This window comes from Galendromus occidentalis, unplaced genomic scaffold (assembly GCF_000255335.2).
Source record: "Galendromus occidentalis unplaced genomic scaffold, Mocc_1.1 scf7180000077384, whole genome shotgun sequence".
In the NCBI taxonomy this organism is placed as follows: Eukaryota; Metazoa; Arthropoda; class Arachnida; order Mesostigmata; family Phytoseiidae; genus Galendromus; species Galendromus occidentalis.
The window spans coordinates 209,161-234,175 of record NW_003805372.1 but is presented as its reverse complement, the minus strand read 5'-3'; the positions used below and the strand labels follow the sequence as shown (position 1 = coordinate 234,175).

The window sequence follows — 25,015 nt, the reverse complement described above, 5'->3', positions numbered from 1 at the left end:
ATTTGGTGCCGGCGCATCAGTGTAAATGGACGTTTTCTGCGCGCAGAAAAAAGTCGGACGAACGTTGCGGCATTCTTCCCACCGGAATATGAGGAAGTGTCTATCGCTCGCATGCTCGCTGGAAAATTTCGTTGTCGGTTGGCCGGAGAAAACGAGCATCGGGGAATCCACTTCGCATCACCGGCACGACGAGGCGAGGCACTCCTCCAGAAGGAATCTGATGGACGTGCGTTCGACGATGGCGGAATACAGTCGAGCACTCTGGCGCAAATTGAGGAAACTAGCTGTCGACATAGCCAGGCTTATTCTCCCTAATATCGGAGATTCCATCGTGGACAGACTTGCCAGAAACGGACGATCGGTCGTCACCAGAGGACACAGCGAACTCGGCAGAGCGCGAAAGGGGCGAGCTTGGAAATCATCCACTCTGACTGAAACTACGCAGTCTCTCTGGTGCGGCTGCGCGTGGACATCCGAATCGATCTCTGTCCACTTCCTGGTGGATCACGTATTACGTTGTGAGGAGCGAAAGTTTTTCTGACGGCCTGATACGGCTAGACCACGACCCCACCCACAGAATCCATCATCTTTGAATCTCGAGACCCAGCCATCGCGGTGAAGATATTGAGAGAGAAAAATGGAGGGAATGTGGGTACTTAACTTTTCCACCGGGGCAACTTGGTCGCAGACTCGATTCGACCTCGATGAGGGAAAAGGTCGACAGCAAGCAATAAATTCATTATTGAAGGGTTTCACATGAGTAGAACAGGTTTCGTGGTCTCGGCACGGTTCCGAGTAGCCCGTCGTCATCTTCCCTATCCAACGCTTGCCGGATGAGCTGTTTCACAGTTGACTCGACCGCAGGCAATGTTGGTTTTGGAAACCGAGATATCTGCTTGCCGTCGGTCGTTCAATTCCAAACCGTAGCTGTCAAAGACCGGTCGACGGTTGAAATTCGCACCCGACCATCCTACGGAGACGGGAATTCGAAGATCAAAAACGAGTTTGGTAGGTTTCACTCCGACGTGGAAATTCTCTCTCGTACGACGAGGTATCCGAAGGATTGCGTCCCGCGAGATTCCTCGATATTGGAGTTTGAAGGCCCTCGGATCTCTCGGATTCGATGACCGTCGAGCCTATCTCACGATTCTTGCTGACCCTAGAAGCTCTCGCCGAGATGCCCCGAAACATTCCGAGGAGAACGCTCGCTCTCTCATCGGTCGATTCGGCTCCCAAATCTGTATGGAGCATTCCGGGTCGACCTCATCGTCATCGGCGCAACACCTACGAGTCCAAAAGCCAGGAATCCTCGAAAACCCTCGTCCCTTGGGAGTGCTATCGGCGCGAGCGTGGCTCAAGCTTCGCCGAATGAGTCATATAATGTGCTGCGGCTGCCGTGCCTGCCCATACCCCCCATACGCATACATGATAAGCCCAACATATATGTATGTGCACAGACAAATATAAGCGCCTTTGACTGTTTCTCGCATACGCTTCAGTCGCCTCCTCTACCCTTCACATCTGTGACTCATTGGAGTGCTCGGGAGGGGAACTGGGCTAATTAGAAAATCACTTTTTGGGTGCACGTCCTCGACGAGAGAGCGCAGTCGCCCTCATTTCACCACGAAATTCTCCTGTGCTGTCCGCAATGGCCATTCCTCCGCGGAATCGCAATGAATACTAATGAAAAAACTGATCACCAATCACCGACTCGACGAGGGCATCCCGCGGGCTGGACCGATAATAATTCGAGGGACCTGCGGAGCCCTCCGATTGTGAGGCCCCAATCGTGATTAGTCTTCCAAGCTCGTCAAGACTGTCTTATCGAACGCCTCTGACTCTACTATCTGATTCCGCTGCACCGAAGGAATCTGTTCTGCAAGACTTATTAGGGCATCGGGGATTTTTCCCCCGAGTCCGCGTGTCGATTGCGATGCCAATCGCGGGGGCGGGATTCAGCATGTTATCTACTGGTCGTTCGACATTATTCTGCTTTCCTTGCATTGGCATTTTTGGGAATGTTTTGAAACCATGCCAATGCGGTATAGACCCCTCGCTCTTTCCCCTTTGTCGAATCGAAACGACTTGCGGGAGACAGCATTTCAAGTTGAAGTCTCTCTTCGCTTGCTGATGTGAGCAAGTATTACGGGAACAAGACGCATGTCGATTTTCGAAATTTCGGATCAAGGGACTCGGAAATGTTTTGCGATCGCTTCAAAATTTCTCGGTCTCGCCCACCAAGTTATACGGTGAAGTGAGATTTCTAGACAACTCCTCAGACTATAAGACTATTTGGACGACAGGTCGGTAGCAAAAACATAAAGTATCGAAGCAGGAGTGTCACCGGTGTGGAAATGCCACCCACCCACCGTCAGAGCAACCCTTGCTTTCCGAAAGGTTTAAGGGAGCCGTTTTCGCTGACTTTGTTAGAATGCGGCAAGCCATCTATCAGTCACTCAGTCAGTCAGTCAGTACATCGGTTTCGTGGTCTAGCTGGCTACGAACCGGCCAGGCGTTTGGTCGGGCAACCCTCTAACTGTCTATCTATCCGCTAACCTGAAACCTAAGCCGTTCTGCGCTAGCGCTCTGTGAATGCGGAAGTGACCTGAGGCAGGCTGCCGGCCACGCTGCCGAGTTCCTCATCGTCAGGTCGCAGCAACACGCCACATTGAAACTTTTGCGACATTTGTTTGACCTGGATCACCATGATTGCGAACGATTGCGAAAAGCCTGTGGCGGAATCGCCGATGACCTGGAGCCTAGCGATGGCGACAAGATATTGACGGAGCTGGGACTCCGGTCAAATCTGGGAATGGCCTCGGATGTTGAACTGAGACTTTCCCCCCGAGTCTTCTACTCGATCTTTGCTCGACGCAAAATCCATTGACTCACCTCATTTCTCTTTCTTTCACAGAAAAAGCCTTTCGCCTTCGACGAGGTGCACGGGAGGTCTGCGATGAGAACGTGGAGCGAACATTGACATTTTCGCAGCTAGATGAGGTGAGTTCCGTATTGTATTGCTCATTATTTTCTAAATATTCTCAGCCTCAACTCAATCAATGGGAGTGTCAGTCAGCTCCGGGTGCCCTTGGAGCTCGCCCAGCTGTCTTTTAGGCATATTCTCCGCGCGACTCTTGATTCTCCCCGAAGACTCGGATCTTGGAACTTGTGCATATCTTGGTCTTATTCCAGCAAGCGACCTCGTTCCTCTCTATGAGGTCTGCCATCTGGATGTTTTGTGAGCCGTCAGCGAAGCCAGAAATTCTGATCTGTATCGAGCGGCGGTGGTTATACAAACATTAGCCCCTAATTTCGGTTATGAATATTTGAGTCTCCACCCTACAAAATTCATGTCCCAATCCAAGCGTAGCACTTGTCGATAATTGCCACTATCACCTGTCAGAATACTCCTCACCAAGGATAGTATACCGTTCCGTGGCAAAGCTGGCGGCTCAAAAACAAACACGGCCGGAGATTTCGGGGAGTTTCATTTTCTGGATCCTCTCAACTTCGGTGAGCTCCTTCGGAATCCGATCGGGGAACACTTCGGCGAGGAATGATGAATCTCTAAAGGCGTTTCATCTAGTTCAACAAGTCAAGATCGGCGATGCCTTGCCTGAATCGAAAAATTATCAGCCCTACTCGAGCTCAATCGATGGATGATTGATAACTAGCTATCGAATCCGACTCGTCAAGAACACCCGGAGCGTGAACAGTCAGTCGAGTGGCTCGACATGTTTTATTTGAAACCCATGGCATATTCCCAAATCTCTGCATTTGATCGTGTTCACAGCTCCTGATGTATCTAGGAAGGTATCGATCCGCTTATGGGTGTGGTTCTCTGTCGCGCGAACAGGAAAACTCCGAGGTCCGGGAGCAGAACATGATGGTTCGATATCAGCCGTCCTCTACATCGCCAGGCCATGAGCGCAGAACCTCACCGGAGCGATTTTCCCGAATTGAGTTCCAAGAATCGAATCTATTTTTAGCAAGAAAGAGGAAAGGGGGAATCCGGCAACGTAACAACGTCGGCAGGCCAGCGGGCGCAATCTTGCGCGGTCTCGAATGGGCGTGGGGCTCGACACTCTGATCCTCTTAATGAGCCTGTTGTGCCGTCTCAGAGTGTTTGCGAGCTCGAAGGCATGCACGCATACGAGCGCCTTCGACCTTTTCGTAACGTCTGCCCAGCGTTTCATGGTGTTGACGCCGATCGAGAATCAGATTCTTGAAGCCTCGCGACCCAGGTGGATTCTGAAACGGATGGGATTGTTTCCGAAGGATTTGCTGGCCAGAAATTAGTATTGAATATCTTGTTCTCTTGCAGAGTCTGAAATGGGAGACTTCACGCGCCACACGGATCAGTTCTTCGACGAGGCACACGATTACAATGTGTCCTCGGGGATGCTGCCCGATTGCGAGACGATTCCGCTCGATTACGGGGTCCCGACAGCGTCCCTGTACACAACGTTGGCGTTGATTGGGCTAATGTTTGTTCTCTATGGCTATCGAGCATTCAAAACGACGATGGGTCTCACGGGTTACATATTCGCTACACTCATCGTGTATAAGGTTAGTCGATTGCATTTCCTTTGGACGCTCTACTCTATGCTAGATTCCCGATTCATCGATGACCTCCGCTTTCTTATTTCCCTTATTGAACGCTTCCGGAGCTGCGGGGGCAAACTCGGATTACACGGGAGAGCTCCGACCGTGCCCTGAGGGTTTCAATTAAACTGATGCGAAGGGGGAATGGCTGCAAGACTCTGAGATATTACCAAGCAAGAAAGCTGGATGTTCGATCAGGATGGATATCATTTGTAGTCCAGAGGGCCAAACCTGTTTGTTGGGTTCGCTCGAGAACATGTTCTATACCCATGGGCAATCCTCCAAAAAACTTCATCCCAGCCGAACGTGGGCGCTCCCGCCCCACGAGCCAGACCATCTGTTCTATCAAGCTTGCATGTTCTCTTCCACGTCGGTATGCCCACGTGCGACCGTCAGAATTTTTAATCTCTTGATTTCACAGATTTGTACAGTTGAAGATCTCTTGCCGATGTTCGGGAACGTCGGGGTGTCCGTCGGTGCGGGACTGTTATTCGGGCTGATTACGATGCTCGTACAGCATGTGGGGCTTTTCGTCCTCGGCTTCCACACGGGTCTACTCGGAGGCATAGCAGGGATCGTCGTCAGCAGGTTATTAGGACAGACTCCAGATACGATGTGGGTCTGCATCGGAGTATTCATGGCATCTGGTATTGCGGGCTCGATGGCAAATCTCTACTTCCAAAAAGGTAAGTTGGCGTTCCGTATCATTGCTAACGTATCATCGCTCTGTGCTGATCCAATAAGGACTTGCCATGAGTTCTGCGTCCCGTCGCTCATCGATGCTCTGATTCAAGATGATCTAATCTGACAGATTTGCTCAGATCCCAGCTGTAGCTGTAGGGTCTTAGCCGCGGCGGAGGGAAAATCAATTACGGAATTAGCTCATTCATGTCGAACACACAGTCCTCGTGGAATTTCCGGCCGATGAATCAGTTCAAAACTGGAGAAATTCAATATTCTACGTGTTTCTACGCAGGACTCACCATAATTGGATCGTCGACATATGGCGGAGCGTTGATCGCGCTCTCGGCGGACTATTTTCTGTCTCGAGCGAAAATGGGTCACTGGGTGTTATCAATGATCTCGTTGAAAACTCCGCAACCCGTTTGCTGGTTCTCTTGGGCGGCAATGGGTCTATGGCCGGGTCTCATATTGATCGGCGTCGTTACACAGTTCTGCTTGACTGGCAGAGGGCTTCATCATGAGAGAAGTGAGTACGCCGTCATTCATGAGAATCATTTGCTTGCTCGATTGTGTTGCTCGATTCCATCACCGTATCGGGTAGACTTAGGCCTTTGACAGCTTCTCATGGCGATGTTTTCTAATTTGTGTGTCGCGTATTTCTCGATCGTTGATCAGCTGGCCGTGCGTAGTAACCAAATTTAACGTTTCGACTACGAGAACTCATTGTCTCGTTGATTGCCTCAAAGTATTTAATCCTGCTGATCGACGCCTCCTGACGGGAAGGGGGGAACTGACGAAGGCTGTCTAGCTCGGTTGTGTTTTTTGAGCGCACTATCTTTAGCGATTGTCCGTCCGCACGCATGTGATGAGTGATGAGCACGTTTTCTTAACTGCACAATCGTTTCAAGGTGCACCTCAGAATGTCAACTCTCTTCCCGTGGGTAAGTTATTGCCGTCGACTCTTGCCTAGCGATTGAGCATGGTTGATTGATTGTGTCGTCGTCGAATTTCGTGGTCCCGTCTTGCGGAGGAGGGGGGCTTCGTCAACTCGAGGGCCTGCTTGAGAGCGCGTGAAATTGTTTTCTTGGTCAAAGGAATATCTATAATCGGATAAATTCTGGCGTGTTTTTTATCTATCTAGGCTCACTTCTTTCGAGAGCGTGCGTCTAGGAATCTGCATCCTAGAGAGCTTGGATTCTTATTAGTTGTCTCGGGATCCTCCCACCTCAGCGCTCACTCGCAGAGATTTAATGAGTGTCTCGACCGTTTTGCAGTGACTCCAGCCAGACACGCTCGAAACTTCAATCTTCAACGCGTCCGACAGGAGGAAAGTCGAGCTCAGCAACAGAGGAAATACCGATATCTCTATCAGATTAGAACGTCGCACGGAGACGTGATATCGCAGGTAATGTGTCAGTCCCCGAACTTTTGTCTGCGATATACATTACTTTTCAACACGATTCCTCGCTCGGGGAAGTTAGGAAACTGAAATTCGAATGATCGAGTAAAAAGAAATCTGGCTTGCTCAACCCATCTGCAGTACATTCCTCTGCGGCCTTCGTACGCGATGCACACCTATTGAGGGGACATTAGCTTTTTTTTTACTAAACAAAGGGAACAGAAATAAAATGATAATGCGTCTCAAATCGTCGATGATAATCGATTTACTCCGTTGGACAAACTGTTAACCCTTACGGCATGCTTATCGTATTAATTATTATCCACGGGTACGAGGTTGATTGAACACAATTGCACTCATCGATGGGGCGATTTTTGTGGGATATCGAAATGAAGCGGGACACGGTAACGAGCTTCCGCGGGCAAGGACCCTGCCATTGATGGAAACGAGCGGTGAAGAATACATTAGAGACCTCGAAAGTGGTCTCCGAATCGCTACATGAAAGCGCTTATCTAACATGATGCGAAAGACTCTCGAGGCGTACGTAAACGTTCACTTCAGACAAGCATCGCAGGTAGCAGGTGAGGCATGCAGATGGGTTTCGTTTGCTGGATTTCTTCTCGGAGAAATATGGGGTTCACTGCGACACCTGAGGCACCGACTGGGTTTGAGTCAAGCCATTTCTCTCTTGTTCCTACAGAGCTATCTACAGTCGCTGCAGAAGAAAGTGATTCCGTCCGGGGATGATTCCGTATCGATGTTGCACGGCAGCGATCATCTACCACATCTGACGGTGCTCAATCCCGAATCTGCTCACACCACTCTCAGCCACGTACCGTGAGGAAAACAACGCACTCTTTTCGGTCGGCGAGCGAGCGAACAAACAAACGTTCCCTTGTCAATTCCCCTGATGTTCTCGTTCCTGTCAACAACAGCGAACCCTACCCCAGCAACCAGACTCAGGACGAAGTCCGGAAGAGCTTCTGAGCTACTTGAGGAAAATTCCCAGAAGGAAAGCGGATCAGGATCATTCGAGGAGAGATTCATCAAGTCTGGTCGCCTCTAAGATCTCCTGTGGATTGTTCTCCGGCCCCACCGAAATTGCGACTCGCAGCAGATCGGGGCGAGGGGAGCCAGATTAGGTGGAAAAACTAGTCGGTATCGCGATTTTTTTTCGTATTCTTGATCGGGCTGTAGAAATTTTCACTTGTGCGATTGAATGTGGACTTGGTGAGTTATTGCCATGTGAGATAAGTCTGAGAGATTGATTGTCTACTTGAGCTCATCGTGATCATGATCATCATTGACCATTATCGTTCCGATGACCGTCGCGCCTTCGTTTGGAGCATTTGGGGCGCCCGCCCCTCATCGGAACTCACGGAACGGAGAGCCGATTGGGGCATAACGATGACGCTTCGCAAATGCTCGTCGACCTGATTGTGAGCTCCATTTGCACCTCCCATCGGGACCATCGAATAGCCTCGAGATGGCCGGGTGCAGATGCGAGCGGGATGAAAGTGAGGGAACGTGCGCGTTCGGGAGAGTTTGCCAACGCTGTGGATGTGTGATTGAGGAGCGACTGGGATAGCGGCGATTCATGATGTACGCTCAAGTCAGCGCGTGCTCATAGGTAGACGTCAAAGACGTCCAGTAAGTTCATCTGATATAAATGTTGGCATTTCGACTGAAGCTAACCAAACGAAGACCTGCCAGGATTTCAACTCAAATAGAGATCGTCCGTGAGCCAAACATGGGAGACAGAAGCTCCCACGGGAGCCTGAGAAGATAGGAAGCTCGTCTTCTGGGAGAACACCGAAGTTTCCCGAAAAAGGGAGGGGCAAGAAACCGACGAGAGAAACGATTCAGCAGGCAAATACCGAAAACCAGATCAATTTTTCGCCGATGATCAACTTGAGGATTCCGAGACTCGGGGAGTCTCTTCATAGGCAGGACTTGGCTCCGACCGGTTTTTAGTTCCACCGATTCCGTCGACGGGGAGATTTCAAAAACTCGTTGTGAACATCTGATGAGAATGTTCGAAAATCTCTAGAATTTTGCCAAGGTCGGCTTCGAAAGCCCTGGACAACTTGTGATAAACTCCCAACCCCCTTTCTCTCCCTCGCAGAACGATTCCCGACGACTGTGTATTTGGACGACTTATTTTTATTTTAACGGTGATCTTTGCTCGCCTGTTCTACTCGAGGGTCTGAACCCTTAGAGTGGTCTAAGCAGACCGTCCTCATTTGTACATAAGACAGGGTAGGGAGTTCATACGGAGGGAAGAGATCCTCTTCGACTCTTCGGAGACGAGGGTCGGGGGAAAGATCCTCCACCAAGGGATATGACTTCGAAGCATAAAACGATGCACGTGAGGCGCGCATCCATTGAATTTCGCAGAGAGAGGGGAAGGAGACCGAGCGGATCTCGTTTAGGAGATTCGTCTCGAGGATATCGAACTTCTGAAAAGTGGCCATGTTATTTGCAGCTCTTGACTGTCTCTGAAGAGGGATGTTCGCATCGAAAAATTTCAAACCATTGCGCCCGCCGCTAGCGAAACTAGCGCGTCCTTGCTCTAACACAAGGCGAATGCCGAATCTCGGTGTATAACGAAGGGAATCCTGAGACTATAACAAACGATGTTCAAGACGGAGCGAAGGAGCAGGTGCTTGGGGAAGCATGTGTGGATGAGCTCTCTAAATTGCTGACGCCATTTTGTACATATGAATGGATGGAAGACGATGATCATTATAGTTATAATATTATATTATCTTCATCGGAATCATTGCCGCTTTTCTATCAAACGTGGAAACCTGTGCATAGTCATCAAACAATTCTCCGACCCGTATAATAGTCACTGTGTGAAGCTGTTGGTAGTGAAACTGGAAACCACAAGCCTGAATTTGATGATGTTTAATTTAAGCGGAGCATCATGAGCATCGAAGTTCATGACTGAGGGAAAATAAATGATGTTATGGCTGGATTGTCTGACGAAGACAGGGTAGGTTTTTTTCGTACCCAAGTGAAGTGCAAACGCGGACCCTTGACATAACGTAAATCTCCCAAATACGGTCCGGGCTTCTAATTTTTCAGAAGTCTCCGACGCGGGGCTCCTCCCAGTGTTAGAGAGAGGCTACCATTGGAGGGGGGCTCGTGATATCTCTAGAAGGATTTCGCCTCGAATAAATGATGACGGAATCGTGGGAATGAGCGTTCTCGATCTTCAGCTTTGCGATCATTACACAATGGCAGCAGTCTCACTGAAGTATGTATCAGCTTATTCCTCACACAGGTCACAAGATCTAATTCGACGTTCACACATACGGGGTAGGACCCTGCATCAGGGGGAAGACGTCTTGGAGGCCCGAATCTCTAATGCTCCGCTCCGGATTGATATTCTCGGACGAAATCCATTGTTTATTCCATGTTAACCGCACGAATCGCTCTCCCGTGTCAGTGATAGACGATGTCGCGTATGATCGGCCCCGAATGGAAGTGATAATGCGGCGGCTATGGATGGTCTAGGCGGAACTGAAAAATTAAAACCAGCACCTGCAGAAGAGAAAGCATCGATTCCTTTCTCACTCGCCTCAGGAGGGTTTCACGGGGACTCGGGGCGTACTTCTTCCCGAGACCTCATCTCAGCTTCCCCATTCAGGAAATCGGCTCCGAGAGGCTGCTCTTTCCTTAGTTTTAAGGTTCCGGCGTCCGAATCGCTTTGGGAGATCCCTCGCGCATCTGCCCGGAGGGTCTCGTACGGACCTCCCATAGACTTGTCATTAGTGGCATCATAAGCGAGCCTTATCATACGCCGAATCGTACCAAACTTTCGGCACACAATCGTTCGAGTACTTTTATGCCTGACTGAGATCTAATCGACAGCTTGTTGGCGTGCTGGCCTGACTAGATTCCCTCCTCTCAGCGGCCCCGATCGCGCTCGGCCATCCAGCAAAGATCACCTCTAGCATTGACTATCTCCGCCTCAACCCCTTCATTCTGCAGATTTCACTCGCTTCCAGTCTCGAAATTCCGCTCCCCGCGTTCCCCCGCTCACACTCGAAAAATGTAAAACTGGGTGAGATCAGATGCACACGTACGGTGGAACGTTTTTCGTGCTTGTGCGAGTGAGGGTCTGTGGAGAGGGTCAATGTTGTGGTCGCCTTTGCTGTCGTCTCCCGTTCAGAGAAAGGTCCTGAGTCGTCTTGAGTTCAGCTGTTCGACATCGTCGCAAGAAGGCGAATATACTCTACTACAAAGTTCCGGAGTTAAAGTTGTGCTCAAAAGGGCTTCAAGTGGTCGCAATGGGTCAGGAAACCGAGACCAAACCGACTCTCATTAAGATGTATGTCAGTGGAATCAGCGCAAGCAAAGAGGTCAGTCAGTTTTCTCTTCCTGTCTCTACTTACGATTCTGTTCCTCCCTGAACCGCACGATCTGAATTAGAGACAGACGGGTCGGGTTCGCAGCGGAAGGGTCTAGCTTCTCGATTCGAGGGCCGTAGCTTCTCTCGGGCCCTGTCCTCAATAAGTTGATCTCTGCAGTCCTTCCGCAGTGGCATTCCAGTCTAGTTGACGAGTGAAGTGAGAATGAGTGATGAATCCCTGGTGCCGACACCACGTAATCAGGATCGATCAGGATCTGCGAGGTTCTGTATTCACGATCAGAAGCCTTTGTGGATTTGAATTCTGCTGCCTTTGTACCGACCGAATCTAGCTACTGCTGATTTCGGGTGCCAGGAAACGTGCGTCTCGATATAGATTTCCCGGGGAGCATGGTAGATCGAAGCGTCGTAGATCCCTCATTAAGCGGAATAATCTCTTCGGGAGCCATTCCTCTTCGCTATTGAATTGACTCTTGAATCTGCTATCGAGAAACGCGCGACGCGATACTCTTCGAGATGTCCGATTCCGTCACTTTGTGGACTCGAGTCCGCGACATTTTCTCCCCGTACCTCAGCTCCATTCGATCTGACTTTCCGTTCCACCTGGCGATTTCGCCCCTCCGATCACTCGAGTAGCATCTTTGTGCATGTCCCGCTCAAATGCAGAAGGGAATCGAGCTAGACCACGATACGGCTGGATAACACGAAGAGCTTCCTATTTTTCTGTCTTCGCGGACTTCTTCCCATGGATGCTCACCCTCTCGACCGGCCTACAAATCGTTGGAAGCATCGGAAGGAGGGATTCCAGGCCCGATTCGAGAATTACGATTTCCATCATCATGGAGTCGGGACTGACTGATGAGATAAATGCCGAATCCCTGGTTCCTCCTCCCCATGGCGACGTTCGAACCGTCATTGAAAAACACTGGAGTGTAATTTGACACGATACACCACCAAGTGGTTATAAAATACTTTTGATTCACATCCACTGAAAAAGAGGATCGGCACAAAGTTCTGAGATAACATTCCTCGGATACTGTGATGAGTAAGTGGATTCCAGTGGCAGGTTCCGAGCCACGTCCGTCGTGTTCCTCTGTGTCCCGTATGGAAGACAATTTCGCGAAAAATGAGCCGCAGAACGAGTTGCTTGACGACGGAGCGAATTATGTTTCCGTAGGGAGACCAAACGAGAAATTTTCTGTAAATACGATCTCACCGCTCCGCTCCTAGGCGCCGAATCCGGACCAGAGTCTTTCGGACGCGATCTTTCGGTTTCATTTGACAGTTGTCGCGACGATGATCACTCATTCGGAGCGATTCCTCGAGTACTGTTTATGTTTAAAAAATAAAACCGATTCCCGAAGTGCTTTCGTCGGGGCCTCCTGTTATCGGTCGCTTCGTCGGTATTCGGCTGGTCGCATGAGTCAAAGCGTTGTGGTTGTTTGGCGGCTCAGCGATCGGTTGTCTACGTCAACAACGTAACCTTGTTTGGCATAGCCTTACGTAGCGTGTCGACGGCAGCCAAAGCGAAACATCGCGTATGGCTTACAGCATATTTTTCCAATGTGTTGCGATGCCGCCGTCCCATCGGCGTCGTGGACGTCGCAAGAGTGCGACTCGGTGAATCAATGCTCAGGGGGTGATGATTGCATTCGCCGAGGTATCGAGAATGTGGCCTCCATCCACCCAGGATGATCGGCTCTATCAATCGCTCCCCCGATCTTCCCCGACGCGGATCGCTCGACGTCTTTCCCTACTGGGAATCCTAGTCCTGGAAGTTTGTTAGCAGCTTCTCCTTGTGTCTTTGAGCTCTCTATCCGGAAGTCGCTACGTCGATCTGACGATTGGGGCTCTGTGACCGGTGCCGGCCGTTAAGAGCCCGGATAGAGCTATGCAGGCCGCTGATCTTCGCCACCGCAGACTTAACGGCTCGTTGTCTTCTATTTAAGTTTTTGTCATCGGGAATCGCACGAGCCGAGGGCGTCGAGAAGCGGACCAGGACTCGGTCAGAGACGAGCCCAAGACTTGCCGAAACATTTTCAGCGTCACTTCTTCAAGCTGTTGTTTCCACAAATCGTTCCTGTTTTTATCCGCTCGCCTCCTGTCTGGCTCGTTCGGCGGGGGATTTCATTCTGGCTGCGCTTGCGCGTCGACAGAAGTCGCTGAGTGAGTTGGTGTTGATGGTTTTGATTCAAAAGTCAGAATGTAACTGTAATGCAGACTTGGTCCCAGAAACGCCTCCGCTATTCTGCTTGAAGATCTTCTTCTTACGATCAGGTTCCTCAAATTCAAGCCCGAGCTTCCGCTCCAGCCGGAACTTCAGAAGAGAACCATATCAAAAATTCCACGATAATCATATAGTCCATAATCACTGACCCAGTCGTTTGAGCTTAATCATGCGAAGCAATCAGCTGACTGAGCTCCGCATCTTTGAGTCGGCATCCATTTCTCTTGGAAGTATCTGACATCCGACTTCATGAATTGGCTCCCAAGAATTCCTCGAGGCCCGCACTGTTCACAGAGCTGATTCTCGTTGTCCCTGTTTTTGCTGTTCCTCCTGGAGCTGTGGAGCGCTTTTCCCGAAATGATCTTCACGAGCCCAGAAGCGTCGTCTGAACGGCTTCGGCATTTTTTCTCGCGACTGGCGCGTCGAAACCAACAATCCAGGTAGCTAGAGTGTTGACCGGAGCAGCATGAAATGCAGAGGTGGGAACGACCGGGAACGAAGACAATATATGAGATGGGCGAATAAGATTGTACGGAGATAAACCGTGTCGAGGGGATACCCGGAGTGAGACGGATCAGGGTTGTTAGGGCTGACTCCGATGTGACCAGCCCCAGGCTTATTGATGCGCTCGGATCACGCATTCGAAGAAGAGTATCCCGCTCAGCACCCACGCATAGCCATGTGTTTCCGCTCATGAGGCGGAATAGATTCATCGGCAATTCCCGTGATCGCGGGGACCCTTGCGGTGATTTCCGTCTTCGACTGCAGTTCACAATGTTTCCTATGGAATTCGTCGACTGTTCCGAATTCTCCGCCTCATTCGACCCTTCAGATCCACGAATGATGAGCTCGAGCCGAAAAGCTCAATGGGAAAAAGTATCTGGTATGGTGTACTAATGCTACCGAAATAAAGCACCATAGAGAATCCCTTTTTCAAAGATGCGCTTTTCGGTGGGTGTTCCTCTGCGATGTAATTTACCGGAATTTTGAATGATTCACCGAAAAAGTCACGGACTTGATAATTATTCTCCTGCGCGACCCGTGTTCGGATTCGATTAGATCGCTGATGATTGGACAGGACAATGGTTCAGTCTTGAAAGGAGAAGCGTTTCTTTTCTCCGCGGGAAAGCTCGGACGCCGTACTCCGGCGGCAGCACGCGGAGCCTTTGCATATCTCCACCGTCTCATGTCCTCAAAGATCCCTTTTCTTGCATTGTCGCGTCCATCGAAAGAAGTAGCGCATCACCTTAGCTCATCTCAGAAGAGTCGAGCGAAGTCTAGATGCTTGATGCCAGAGAAGTTCATTGTGTGCGCTTTATGGAACACCAGTGACGAGAAGCTTCCCAAGTGGCCTTATTTTCCACAATTCTCATTCATTAGCGCTTTATTACGGAAGCTTTGTTGTGATGTGACTTCTAACATAATCAAGCGCCCTCTTCGTCAAAGCGACATGACGCCTCAAGCTCGTGAAGGGCTCCACGTTATCCTGATTGAATTATCGTTAGGATCTCCGAATTCGTATGACCATCTCGGTATGACTTCGCAAGTATACGCGGGTTTTCCTGGAGCCTGAAATTTCTCGCGATAGACTCGGATCACAGCGGGATCCGAGAGCATGGACTACGCCGCGCAGAGTCGCCTAGTATGACTCATCTCCCGTCAATAGATTGCCGAGGTTGACGAAATTCGACCTCGACAAACTCATCTACACCGGTGGAGGTACATCTGCCAACTGCGGAGATGTCTTTGATATAGCATGTAAAAGAGTCGGTCAACTGACTAGAAAACTTCATATTCCGGTTCTCTGGCGTCCAATGGCTCCAAATTTTTGGTTACGTCAGCCATCGATCGGCGAGGGATTCCAGGAATTCACCATCTCTTCCCGGAAGGAGAAGGTGGTGAATGGCTCTGAATCTACAGAGGTGCCGAAATATCAATATGAAGCTTCTTTCGCGCTTTCTCTCAACGTTCCAGGAGGTACTGGTAGAGCTGTGTGAGCGGATCCCAAACGTCAGGCTCCCCGTAGGAAACGCTATAGCTTCTGACGGCGCGACAGATTCTCTAGCTCCAGTGACTGACTAACTTTCCTAGGTCACCCTTTCATGATTCTCAGTTGTGAGCCGTGAAATCGCGTTGATCAGTTGATCAGAACTTCTGGCGTTCTCGTTGTGCCGTCGTGAGCCACAGGCAACACCTACGCTCTCAAGTACACGGAGAAGGTCCGGCTTCGATCAACACTCATTGCTCCAGGAGCTGTACCATTCTTCTTCTCGGTCGCGGAATTAGATAAAATCTTTCTGAGACTCTCGATACCATACCTCCGGGGCGTGAACTTTGTTCCAGACGCGATTCGTGCCGAACTTGTACTCACCTTCGATTTGCATTTGCCAAGCGGAATTACGGCACGACAGTGAATCACGACTCGACTGGATGAGAGTGACGCCGCTCAGTGCGGCAGAGTCATCGTTGCAGATTCCCCTATGTTTCTCCTCTTTGGGACGGTCTACGGGGAACCCTCGGAGTCTCTTGTGGGAAACTGTAAGGATACTCTACCGCAATTATGCGCGCCAGGTCTCGCCGAAATTTCCAGCGGGTCGCGAGCGAATCACAGGATTCCTTCGAGGCCGAGAAAGCTCCAGATTCGAGGTCTGTCGTTGCGAGGATCTCTCGGATGTGCATGTTCTCGCGGCCGTAAATTTCCTTCTTCTTCCGGCTCGATTTCCACCGTTGAAAATCTGACAGTTTAGATCAGGGGTATCAAATCCGTGGCCCGCGAGGGCTTTTTTTGCGGCCCGCCACTATTCCTTCACATACTCGAAGCCGACCATTTCGGATGAGTGCTTGGAAATTGAATGTCATCGGTGGAGTGAATACCTCCGTGAGACCGAACAAACGAGTTTTCTCTCGATCCCCGGAGACTGGAAAAGCAACCTTCTATGGACGATAGGCATATATTCTCCTTTCATACGAAACTAAATTTTTAATGTGGTCCGCGGGCACCTGCGGCGCTCGAATGTAGCCCGCCGACAATTTAAGTCTGACACCTCTGGTTCAGATCATAGGCCCAATATGCTTCCTCCTTGCAACCTGTAGAAAAAACAGTCTCTAGACCTTCCCAGCACCGACAGCATGAACGAATCTCGAAAATTCCGTGATTACAGGTGAAAAAACGGCAACAGCGAGCCGCCATGATTCTCACATCGATCCGTGTGAAATTCGAAGAGATCGATATAACGGAGCCGGGCCGAGAAGAAGATAGAGAACTTGTCAAGAAACACTGCAAAAACGAGGAGGGAAATCCCCTTCCACCACCGCATTTCTTCAATGACGGTGAATACTGCGGGGTAAGTCTTTTGCGATTATTGTCCCAGGACGACTCATCCGACGATGAGATGGTTGGAGGCACGTAGCGGAAGGAAGTCGCGCCAAGAACTGCGTCCGTCACCAGAGGGGAGATGTACACAGAGAATGCGGGTACGGTAGGGAATAGAGAAGAGTATCCCGATCTGAAGATTCCCTCCAACTTGACAAAGTCCACGGACGCTTTCAAAGGACTCGAGAATCGTCCAGCCGAACGAGTTCTTGGCTTCATTCCTTGCTCAAAAGTACATGATGCCGAATGATTAATTATAATGATCCTCGCAGAGTTTCGAGGACTTCGATACGGCGACGGAATCAGATCGACTACCCTGGTTTCTCAAGCTGGATCCAGCGGAATTCGTAAGTTCCCTATGAACTAACGCTTGCTCTCTCGAATAAATCATTGCTTTCGAGCAAATCCGGTTTCCGGGAACAAAAAGAGCCAATCGAAACTTTCGTTTGCAGGAGTTCCTTTACGAGAAGAGCCGTTCCGCATCGGTGGAGAAAGGTGAGGGTGATTCAAATGCTCAGGACGAGAATTCTCAGGTTGGCGTCGATGCCCGGCAAGTGACTAGGAAACTTCTCGAGGACGGGACCGAGGTGCTCGAGAGCGTTTCCCAAAAGGAGGAACTCGTCGGTGTTACCGAAGAGGTCATGGTCCAAAACGAGGATGGAACCATAGAAGTCCGCAAGAATGTCCTCCAGGGTAGATCCAAAGAAGAAGATGAGGAGGAAGACGAAGGGGAAGTCGTCGACACAGAGGAGATCGTCACAGAGCTTCCGGATGGTAGCTACGAGGTCACCCGAAAAACCCGGAGGAAGATCGTGAAGCAGGGTGCACCACCTCCAGAGCTCCTCGAAGGAGCGGATGAAGTCGTCCAAGGAGATCTCGACGGAGAAGTCGAAGCAGACGAATGAGATTCTCTATCGATATTACTCCTTCATCCAAACCGGCTGACGTCTTGAAGTCCTATACCGAAGCGGAGATCCTCATCGGATTGATTTCCAGTATTCCTGTCTTCTCCGAGCTCAGCGCTAATTCCCGAGGACCTTTCGGTCCCGGGTCGAGCCGTTCTTAGACGTTTCCCGCTCCATCATTCGAGAATAAAGTTTCATATCATTTTGAGGCTAGGATTCTGAATTTCGGGAAAGATATCTAACGTATATCATTGTGTTTTCAGCATGAAACTCCATTGTGTGATTCCGGACATTCCCAGCAGTCGGCTAACCTACACTGATCTGAACGTCTTACCTCTACTCCTGTTAATGTCCTCGAGTGGCTTTCCATGAAGATTCTAATATTCCCTCAGCGGGCATGCCTACGACCGTATCCGATTTTTTTTGCTGTTCATCGGAGCTCTAACCAATATCGCGCACGTCAGTTTGAAAGACTGGGAGACTGCCTTAATACGCCTTGTTGACCTTGCTGTGTGTATTCTGAATGATTCTGTAATTTTTGATCCGGAATTGATGCATTCAGCAAGATGTGCATAAGAGAGAGACACGGTAATGTAGAGGGAGAGAGCTGTGGAAACGAATCCGGATGATTGGATCTCTCCGAAAACACCTAGACCCGAAAAGGGGTTCGATTCAAATGGACGATCAAACCGATCTAGGACTTTTTCCGAGCGTCGGAGTGCCATTGAGAGTCAGCCTTCGTCATCGAGGTGAGCCGTGGAAGTGACCCCGGGAGTGATGTGATTGTTCCCAAGGAAGCGTTGAAGTGAGATCGGCCTCTGACATAACCAGAGGAAGCCTCGATAACGGAAGCTGCGAATCACCATTCGAAGTTCCGAGACTCTGAAGAATGCCGCACCGTTAGAAAGCCCTCTCGCGAAGCTTCAGCCTCAAATTGAGCCCAGATCCAGTCCATCGATGCTTAGCCTTGGCTACTGCGGTTCCTGAATCGACGGAGTGTGATTCCATGCGAATCGAAGACTCCCGAAGCTTTTTCTGCATCTTATGACTCGAGGCTGATATCGCTGGCCTAAAAGCCGAAATTCCTGCATCAGTCGCGAATGTACCCATATGAGATGTCGAGATAGCAGATTTCATGAGAGAGTCCTTGTGGATAGCCTAATAAAACCATTCATCCAGGCTTCAACTCTGGAATGCATTTTTTTTTCATCCACAGAGAATAAACTCGATGAGACGAAATTTACGCGGAATTTTCGGCTGAAATCGTTCCGCAAGGAGCATTCCTCTAAACTTCACTCGAGCAATGCGTATCTTTAGAGTACTTCGGAGCTCCTCGTAAATGGGAAGCAATTTAGATTTCCTCCTACGATTCACTCAACCAAGAGAAACAATCGTTCGGTTTGACCTTGAGGCTTAAAAACCCGTTGTAAGTCGACTTCCTTCCATTTCCTCGATGAAGAGGAACCATCCGATGTTTGATTATTCATTCAGCGTCCACTAGACTGCAGGAATGTGGATACAGACCTTAAGAATTCCGGCTTAAGTCTCCTTCCGGAAAGTCTGGGTAAGGACCCCGTGAATTTTTTGGCGAATTTAAGTTCTGTGTCGTCGTTCAAGTTGATAGATCGCAAACCCAGAAGACCTGACTTCTGGAACTAGCAAGAAAATCGGCTATTCTGATCCCGAGCGTGAAAGAGCTGAAATCTAGAGTCCAGAGGAAGCCTCTACAGTGTGCGGCAGCTAAATTGAGACTTTTTTCATCGCAACGCCCGGCATAGAAGGAATGCATCCATCCGAGAGAGGTGTCCGCCATGTTAGGCCTAATCAAGAGTCTATCGAATTATAATGTCACTTGACCGGTACATGTGCCTAAGCTGGTAAGACTGGCTTGAATACACTCCATTGTCATTTACCCTTGCGCCGGCTATGGCCCATAGCCTATGGGGCTCGAGCATTGAGAATGGAGATTCACTTCAGCGCGAGAATCGCCGCTTCGACCGCATCGTTGTCGGACCAGTTCGGAGAGCAATCGCTGGGTTAGAGCTCTGGTTATGATATGATTCAACAGTCCTAAGATGCCGCCTCACACCGCAGACGCGTCTCCCAGATAGATGCTTTCTTCCTATTCCGGGCGGTGCGATGAAAATAATCCCAATTTAGCCGCCGCACCCTGTAGATCGATCTGGATAGCGTGTAGGCACATGACGATTATTCGAGGACCACACCACTCCCCTGTAGACATTTCGATTGGTATCATTGAACGTCTTCTCTGGAAACGACGAGAAAGCTTTGCCGGAAATCCGAGGCCCCAATGCTTTCTCCCATTTATCCACTGACGAAGATCTTCCCTTCTAATCCGTCTGATCGCGAGTCGTATCCAACTTGGAGCAGATTCGGTCTGAATGTTCCAGAATCCTCCGTAGGACTTCAGCGAAGAGCAGAATATTCTCCTTGCTTACAACTTCTGAGCAATTCTGATGCGACATTCAAATTTTCCTCCAAGATTCTTCACTTCGCATTTCCGCGAGTCACCGAGGCTTCACGGAAGTTCCTGATCGGGGATTGGGGTTAAGTTCTCGAAGTTTCCCAAAAATCAATTTATTGAGATCCTTCACAGCTAGCCTCACGAACGAGGAATCTATTCCGACTCACTTAAGCTCCTTATTGTTTCTGACATCGATGTATATACGGTACGCGGTCACTGCTCGACGTGCCGAGCATCGACGTACGGCCCTCAAATACCGAAACATCCGGTGAAGGTCGGACCGGACGGTCACAGTACTTCTGTGCAGAGATTAGCCAGAAGACGTCGGAGTCGGAAGGGCTATCGCATTTCGTCTTGACTCTCGGGGATTAACTTTTGAAGAGATTGAGCGCTTCGAAGACGACTTCATGCGGGTCGGGATCTAGCCCCAAGCCGTGAGTTTCAGACCCCGCGGACTTCCTCCTGTTTAGCGATGGAAGTCGCGAGCTGGACTCGGCACCCGAATTTTTCCTTCTCAATCGAGCCAAAGGAACGTTCCCGTGAGTTCCCGAGTCATCGATTTGGCCCCGGGTCTTCCTGAGGGAGACATGATGCCTCTCCTCGTGCAATGAAGACTCGAAGGAACCGCGGAGCCCGTTGCTCCCATTGTCTATCGGTTCCGTACAGCAGCATCCTTCAGCTAGAAGAGTCACCTTGACCGCCAGTCTATTCGGAAGTACTTTAAAGGGCAAGCAATTTGATGAATTTCTGTGAAGAAACGTCTACTGCTGCTGATGCGATCGGAACCACGATCGCCCCAAATCACATTGTACACTTCGAGTCGCCGGTCGCCGATGGCTCGAATTCTCCCATGATCCTCGCCGGTACGGCGTCAAGAGCTGCCTTAATTTTGTGGGATTTACACAGACATAAGAAGAGATCAGTCGATAGGCTCAAGACCGATGCATCGAATTAAAAAGAAAGAACAGCATTTGAAGCCACTGTTTGACCGCCAAAAAGGTCAAGACCGCTCCATCGACAGCAACGATCCCGAAAATGGGGCACTCCAGCTATTTCGCGCCTTCCGTGGACATACTGTGTGCAGGTGACACCTGAGCTTCAATTTTCTGTAATGCCTTCTGAAAGCCGGAAAAACGGCTTTACCTCTGAGCTAGCCGGCATGGTCATTCTCTACCTCGTCGAGTCGATTATCGTCAATGCTCCTCCGTACCCACCGACTCACAGGGAAATTCAACGGATGTCGGAAGCTCGACCATGTTGCTATTCTGTGCGCGTCCAGCCATGGACCGACGCTTCCATTCCGATTCCTCGCAGCTCACCGTTCCCTGCAGGAAACACGCCCATGTTCTTTCCTTCACATGTGCGAGCGGAGTCACGCTGGAACACAATAACATCGGTCTCGATCGGATGATTTCTGTAGAATGCCTTGTCCTGGGAAACTCGCTTCTATGAATCATTTTCCAACGGTGTTTTCCGTGCGCCTCCTCTAATCGATTCTGCGTGAGTAGGCGGCTCGGCTCATCAGCAAAGGTGTTGTTCGACCGACTCCGGCTTCGGAAAGTGTCAAGACTTCAGTCGCCGGCTTCTTGCGATGGATATGAGAGCACTCCTCCGAATTAAGACAGCCTATACGAGCTAACGAAAACGCATCGATTCTCCTCTTGACGTTTGTTTTCGACGTGTGACTGATAGTTCGAGTCTTCGGCTCGAGCCACATCCCGACATCGCAGCAAGCTTCCTTGGTGTTTTCTATTTCTTCTGAGCGTCGATACTTTCTTGTGATCGGAACAACATGAATCAGAAATCGACTGGCCGGCTGGGAATGCCTTACGCCACACTCGCAACACAACAGGGCGAGTTGTGTGAAGTGATATGGAACAAGCTATCTGACTAGTTGGCGGCTATCACCGACGCAAATATCCCATCATCGTTCTTCTGTCTCTCGTGACGTATTTTCTGCAGCAGGCACACAGAGGACCTTGACCGACAACCGGGAGAGGTGCGTCTTCCATCCCCCGTTTTTTCGGCCCGCCACAAGCTCTCTGGAGACACCTCCGTTTTCAGTCGAAATGTTGCTTCTAGGCTATGTGGTGATCTCCCTTGGTTTCGGTGGACTTTTCGCCGACGTGTATGAGATCAAACGGTCCGATCCGTTGGTCAAAACGCGCACGGGGAAAATCCGCGGTTTTAGGGAAAATAAGTTCGGCCGGCAGGTGCACACCTTCCTCGGAGTTCCATTCGCCCAGCCCCCCGTCGGTGAGTTCGTGATCGACTTCGTACTCGATAAGCGGTGGGATCATCTACGTCCGAATGCTTCACGCCTCCCGATCGCAGGGATTCAGGATATGATTCCGCAAGAGGACTCGGTAACTCGATCCTCGGTCGGGAACTCAGATCCCCTTGTTCGACCAAGCGCTGGGCCCTTCTCAGGACATTGTGGCTCGAGCGCGAGCGCATGCAGAGAAAAGTTCGATCCGGAGTGACTCGATAAGCCCACCGGTTATGCGTGCATCCCAATCACCGGTTTTCTCCCGCAGGCAAACTTCGGTTCCGGAAGCCAGTGCCGGTGAAACCATGGCTGCGCGAGTTGAAAGCCATGTTCCTCCCGCCCTCTTGCGCTCAACCAGATGTCGTCGTGAACCGCGTGTTCAATTTCACGAGCGAAGAGCGGAGCGAGGACTGCCTCTACCTGAACATTTGGTCTCCGGCAAAAAGTAAGTATCGCTCGCGACTCTGGACAAGAGCGGAGCATGGCTCTCAGACTTAGTAAACTCGAATGAATGTCTGACGCCATACCGATCCATCTACCTCATTCATGAATGTAGATATGCATACGATCACTGTGCCTATGCATATTCCATCAAGGTGTGCATTCGCACAGAAGTTTCATTGAAGAAATTTTCTCATCAGACAACACACCCGATGAAGGTCCGAAGACGGTCATGGTTTACCTGTACGGGGGAGCCTTCTTTTTCGGCAGCACCAATTATAGATTCTACGACGGAGCAATGCTGGCAGCCCTCACAGATGTCGTTGTCGTTTCTGTCAACTACCGGCTCGGACCCCTCGGATTCATGAACGCACGTATTCCAGAAATTCCTGGCAATCAAGGTCTTTGGGACCAACATCTCGCATTCAGGTGTGTTTGCTTTTCGTCTACAGTTCCCACTTTTCGTCATTCGAACCTCATCCAGTTTTCTGAAAAGCGCGCGGAGTATCTCGCTCGTCCGCAGTCAATCAATCCGATAGTCATTGGTTATTATTTCCTCTGAGACTAGTGAGGATCCGACGGTGCGGTGGTCGTTTTTCAGGTGGATCAAAGAGAATATCGCCAACTTCAATGGGAACCCAGACTCCATCACGATTTTCGGTCATAGTGCCGGCGGCATTTCGCTCGGTTTCCATCTAGTTTCGCCCCTCTCGAAAGGTCTATTCCATCGCGCGATAATCCAGAGCGGAGCGCCCTACTACAAGATCACGGATAATCCGGAGGAGGCTCGTTTGCAATTCGAGAAAGCAGCCACGGAACTTTCGTGTGCTTCCGAGGAAGACTTCGAGGGAGAGAAGGATATGAATGAAATCGTCGATTGTATGTTGAGCAAAAACACTTCCGAAATCCTCACCTCTCTAGAATATTTCAATGATCGCGTCAAGACGACTTACATCCCCTGGCCCGGAGACGACCTCGTACCCCAAGATCTTCCAGACGCCATAAGGTAATCACAGGCGGGAAGATTGGGCGTGAGCTACCCGACGCTCTTTGATGTAGCGCCTCGCTCCATTTTCCTCGCCCATCTATTCTGCGCTTCGTATTTGAGTCCGCCCACGCCTTCAGTGTTTTGATTTCCCGCCACAGGTCAGGGAACGTTAATGATATGGATCTCCTCGTTGGCTCAACCATGGATGAAGGCACTCTCTTCATACAGTACTATCTCTCCTCTGTCTTGGACTTCACCGATCCGGAATCGATCAGCAAGAAAGCGCTCAAAGTTTATCTGAGTTTCCTGTTCAGACTCATTCGACAGAGATCGACTCAAGACATTGCGGATCAATACGTGAATTCGGATCCTAATGAAAGCAATGCCGAGTTCCTGCGACGAGCCGGCCACTCGTTGGGAGACTTCGGTTTTCTATGCCCAATGGTCGATTTCGCAGCGGACTACGCAGAGAGGAACAACAGCGTCTACTTCTACGAGTTTGGATACCGACCTGGATACTCTTGGAACGAGAGATGGCAAGGTGTAGCTCATTTCGATGAGATCCCTTTCATTTTTGGAACGAATTTGGACACCACTGAGTTCCACGTGACTCGTGAAGAGAGGATTTTCACGCTCTTCATGATGCACACTTGGTCCCATTTTGCAAAGACTGGGTAAGCAGCTGCCAGACTCTCTCCCCGTCGTACTCAGTATACGCGGCTATCACGGATCGTACGTCGACCGGGACGTTCTGATTATTTCATATTCGTTGTTTCCCTTTGCAGTCAGGTTCCCAATATATTCGGCAAAGAGTGGCCGAAATTCAACCGGGTCACCAAGCCGTATGTCCATCTCAATGGAAGGGACACGGCTATCCGGGAAAACGTCGGAAATCGTTGTGATTTCTGGGAGCCCAGGATGTATAAATTCACGACTTCACCGAGACCAGACCTTGAAGAACTCTGGAATGCGCCTACACCGACTTACGATTCGGTGACTGACTAGTAGGTACACCAACATTGAGCTTCGTCATTTCGCTCCTTAAGTTCCTATTGGGAGCAACAAGGATCCTGGTCGAAAGATACTGCCGATCGGGACCGCTGGATGCCCAACTCGTGCTCAGACATTCTGTATAAAGATTTGTATATTTATTCAATGAGTGATCAATAAACTTGTATCCTGTGTCGCTGATATGGACCTGATTCTGGATGAATGAATGATTTTTGGAATCTCTATCTCTTATGCTCCGCCTGCTTCTTCT

General features: G+C 50.0%; 3 protein-coding genes across 3 annotated transcripts; all 3 read left to right on the top strand.

The window, feature by feature from the left end:
* The first annotated feature begins 4,332 nt into the window (after positions 1-4,332).
* LOC100897388 (transmembrane protein 198-B) lies at positions 4,333-7,705 on the top strand. Its single transcript, XM_003742381.2, has 5 exons — positions 4,333-4,569; positions 5,027-5,291; positions 5,582-5,815; positions 6,564-6,694; positions 7,389-7,705. Exons 1-5 carry the CDS (start codon positions 4,333-4,335, stop codon positions 7,527-7,529), a joined length of 1,008 nt encoding a protein of 335 aa, XP_003742429.2. The 3' UTR covers positions 7,530-7,705.
* Positions 7,706-10,852: 3,147 nt separating this feature from the next.
* On the top strand, positions 10,853-18,695 carry LOC100897246 (SH3 domain binding glutamate rich protein Sh3beta). The gene is made up of 5 exons (XM_003742380.2): positions 10,853-11,058; positions 16,455-16,637; positions 16,939-17,013; positions 17,119-17,161; positions 17,835-18,695. Exons 1-5 carry the CDS (start codon positions 10,987-10,989, stop codon positions 17,837-17,839), a joined length of 378 nt encoding a protein of 125 aa, XP_003742428.1. The 5' UTR covers positions 10,853-10,986; the 3' UTR covers positions 17,840-18,695.
* Positions 18,696-22,125: 3,430 nt separating this feature from the next.
* On the top strand, positions 22,126-24,771 carry LOC100901682 (cholinesterase 1). The gene is made up of 6 exons (XM_003742409.3): positions 22,126-22,312; positions 22,594-22,770; positions 22,967-23,195; positions 23,368-23,772; positions 23,913-24,428; positions 24,540-24,771. The coding sequence occupies exons 1-6, from the start codon at positions 22,126-22,128 to the stop codon at positions 24,757-24,759; spliced, it is 1,734 nt and encodes a 577-aa protein (XP_003742457.3). The 3' UTR covers positions 24,760-24,771.
* The last annotated feature ends 244 nt before the right edge of the window (positions 24,772-25,015 follow it).

Bases quoted from the DNA above. Each gene is read 5' to 3' on its own strand.
- LOC100901682 (XM_003742409.3), top strand. From the start codon at position 22,126: ATGTTGCTTCTAGGCTATGTGGTGATCTCCCTTGGTTTCGGTGGACTT. The intron at 22,771-22,966 runs GTAAGTATCGCT...TTTTCTCATCAG, and splicing joins CATTTGGTCTCCGGCAAAAA to ACAACACACCCGATGAAGGT. The intron at 23,773-23,912 runs GTAATCACAGGC...TTCCCGCCACAG, and splicing joins GATCTTCCAGACGCCATAAG to GTCAGGGAACGTTAATGATA.
- LOC100897388 (XM_003742381.2), top strand. From the start codon at position 4,333: ATGGGAGACTTCACGCGCCACACGGATCAGTTCTTCGACGAGGCACAC. The intron at 4,570-5,026 runs GTTAGTCGATTG...TTGATTTCACAG, and splicing joins CTACACTCATCGTGTATAAG to ATTTGTACAGTTGAAGATCT. The intron at 5,292-5,581 runs GTAAGTTGGCGT...GTTTCTACGCAG, and splicing joins AAATCTCTACTTCCAAAAAG to GACTCACCATAATTGGATCG.
- LOC100897246 (XM_003742380.2), top strand. From the start codon at position 10,987: ATGGGTCAGGAAACCGAGACCAAACCGACTCTCATTAAGATGTATGTC. The intron at 16,638-16,938 runs GTAAGTCTTTTG...TGATCCTCGCAG, and splicing joins ATGACGGTGAATACTGCGGG to AGTTTCGAGGACTTCGATAC. The intron at 17,014-17,118 runs GTAAGTTCCCTA...TTTCGTTTGCAG, and splicing joins AGCTGGATCCAGCGGAATTC to GAGTTCCTTTACGAGAAGAG.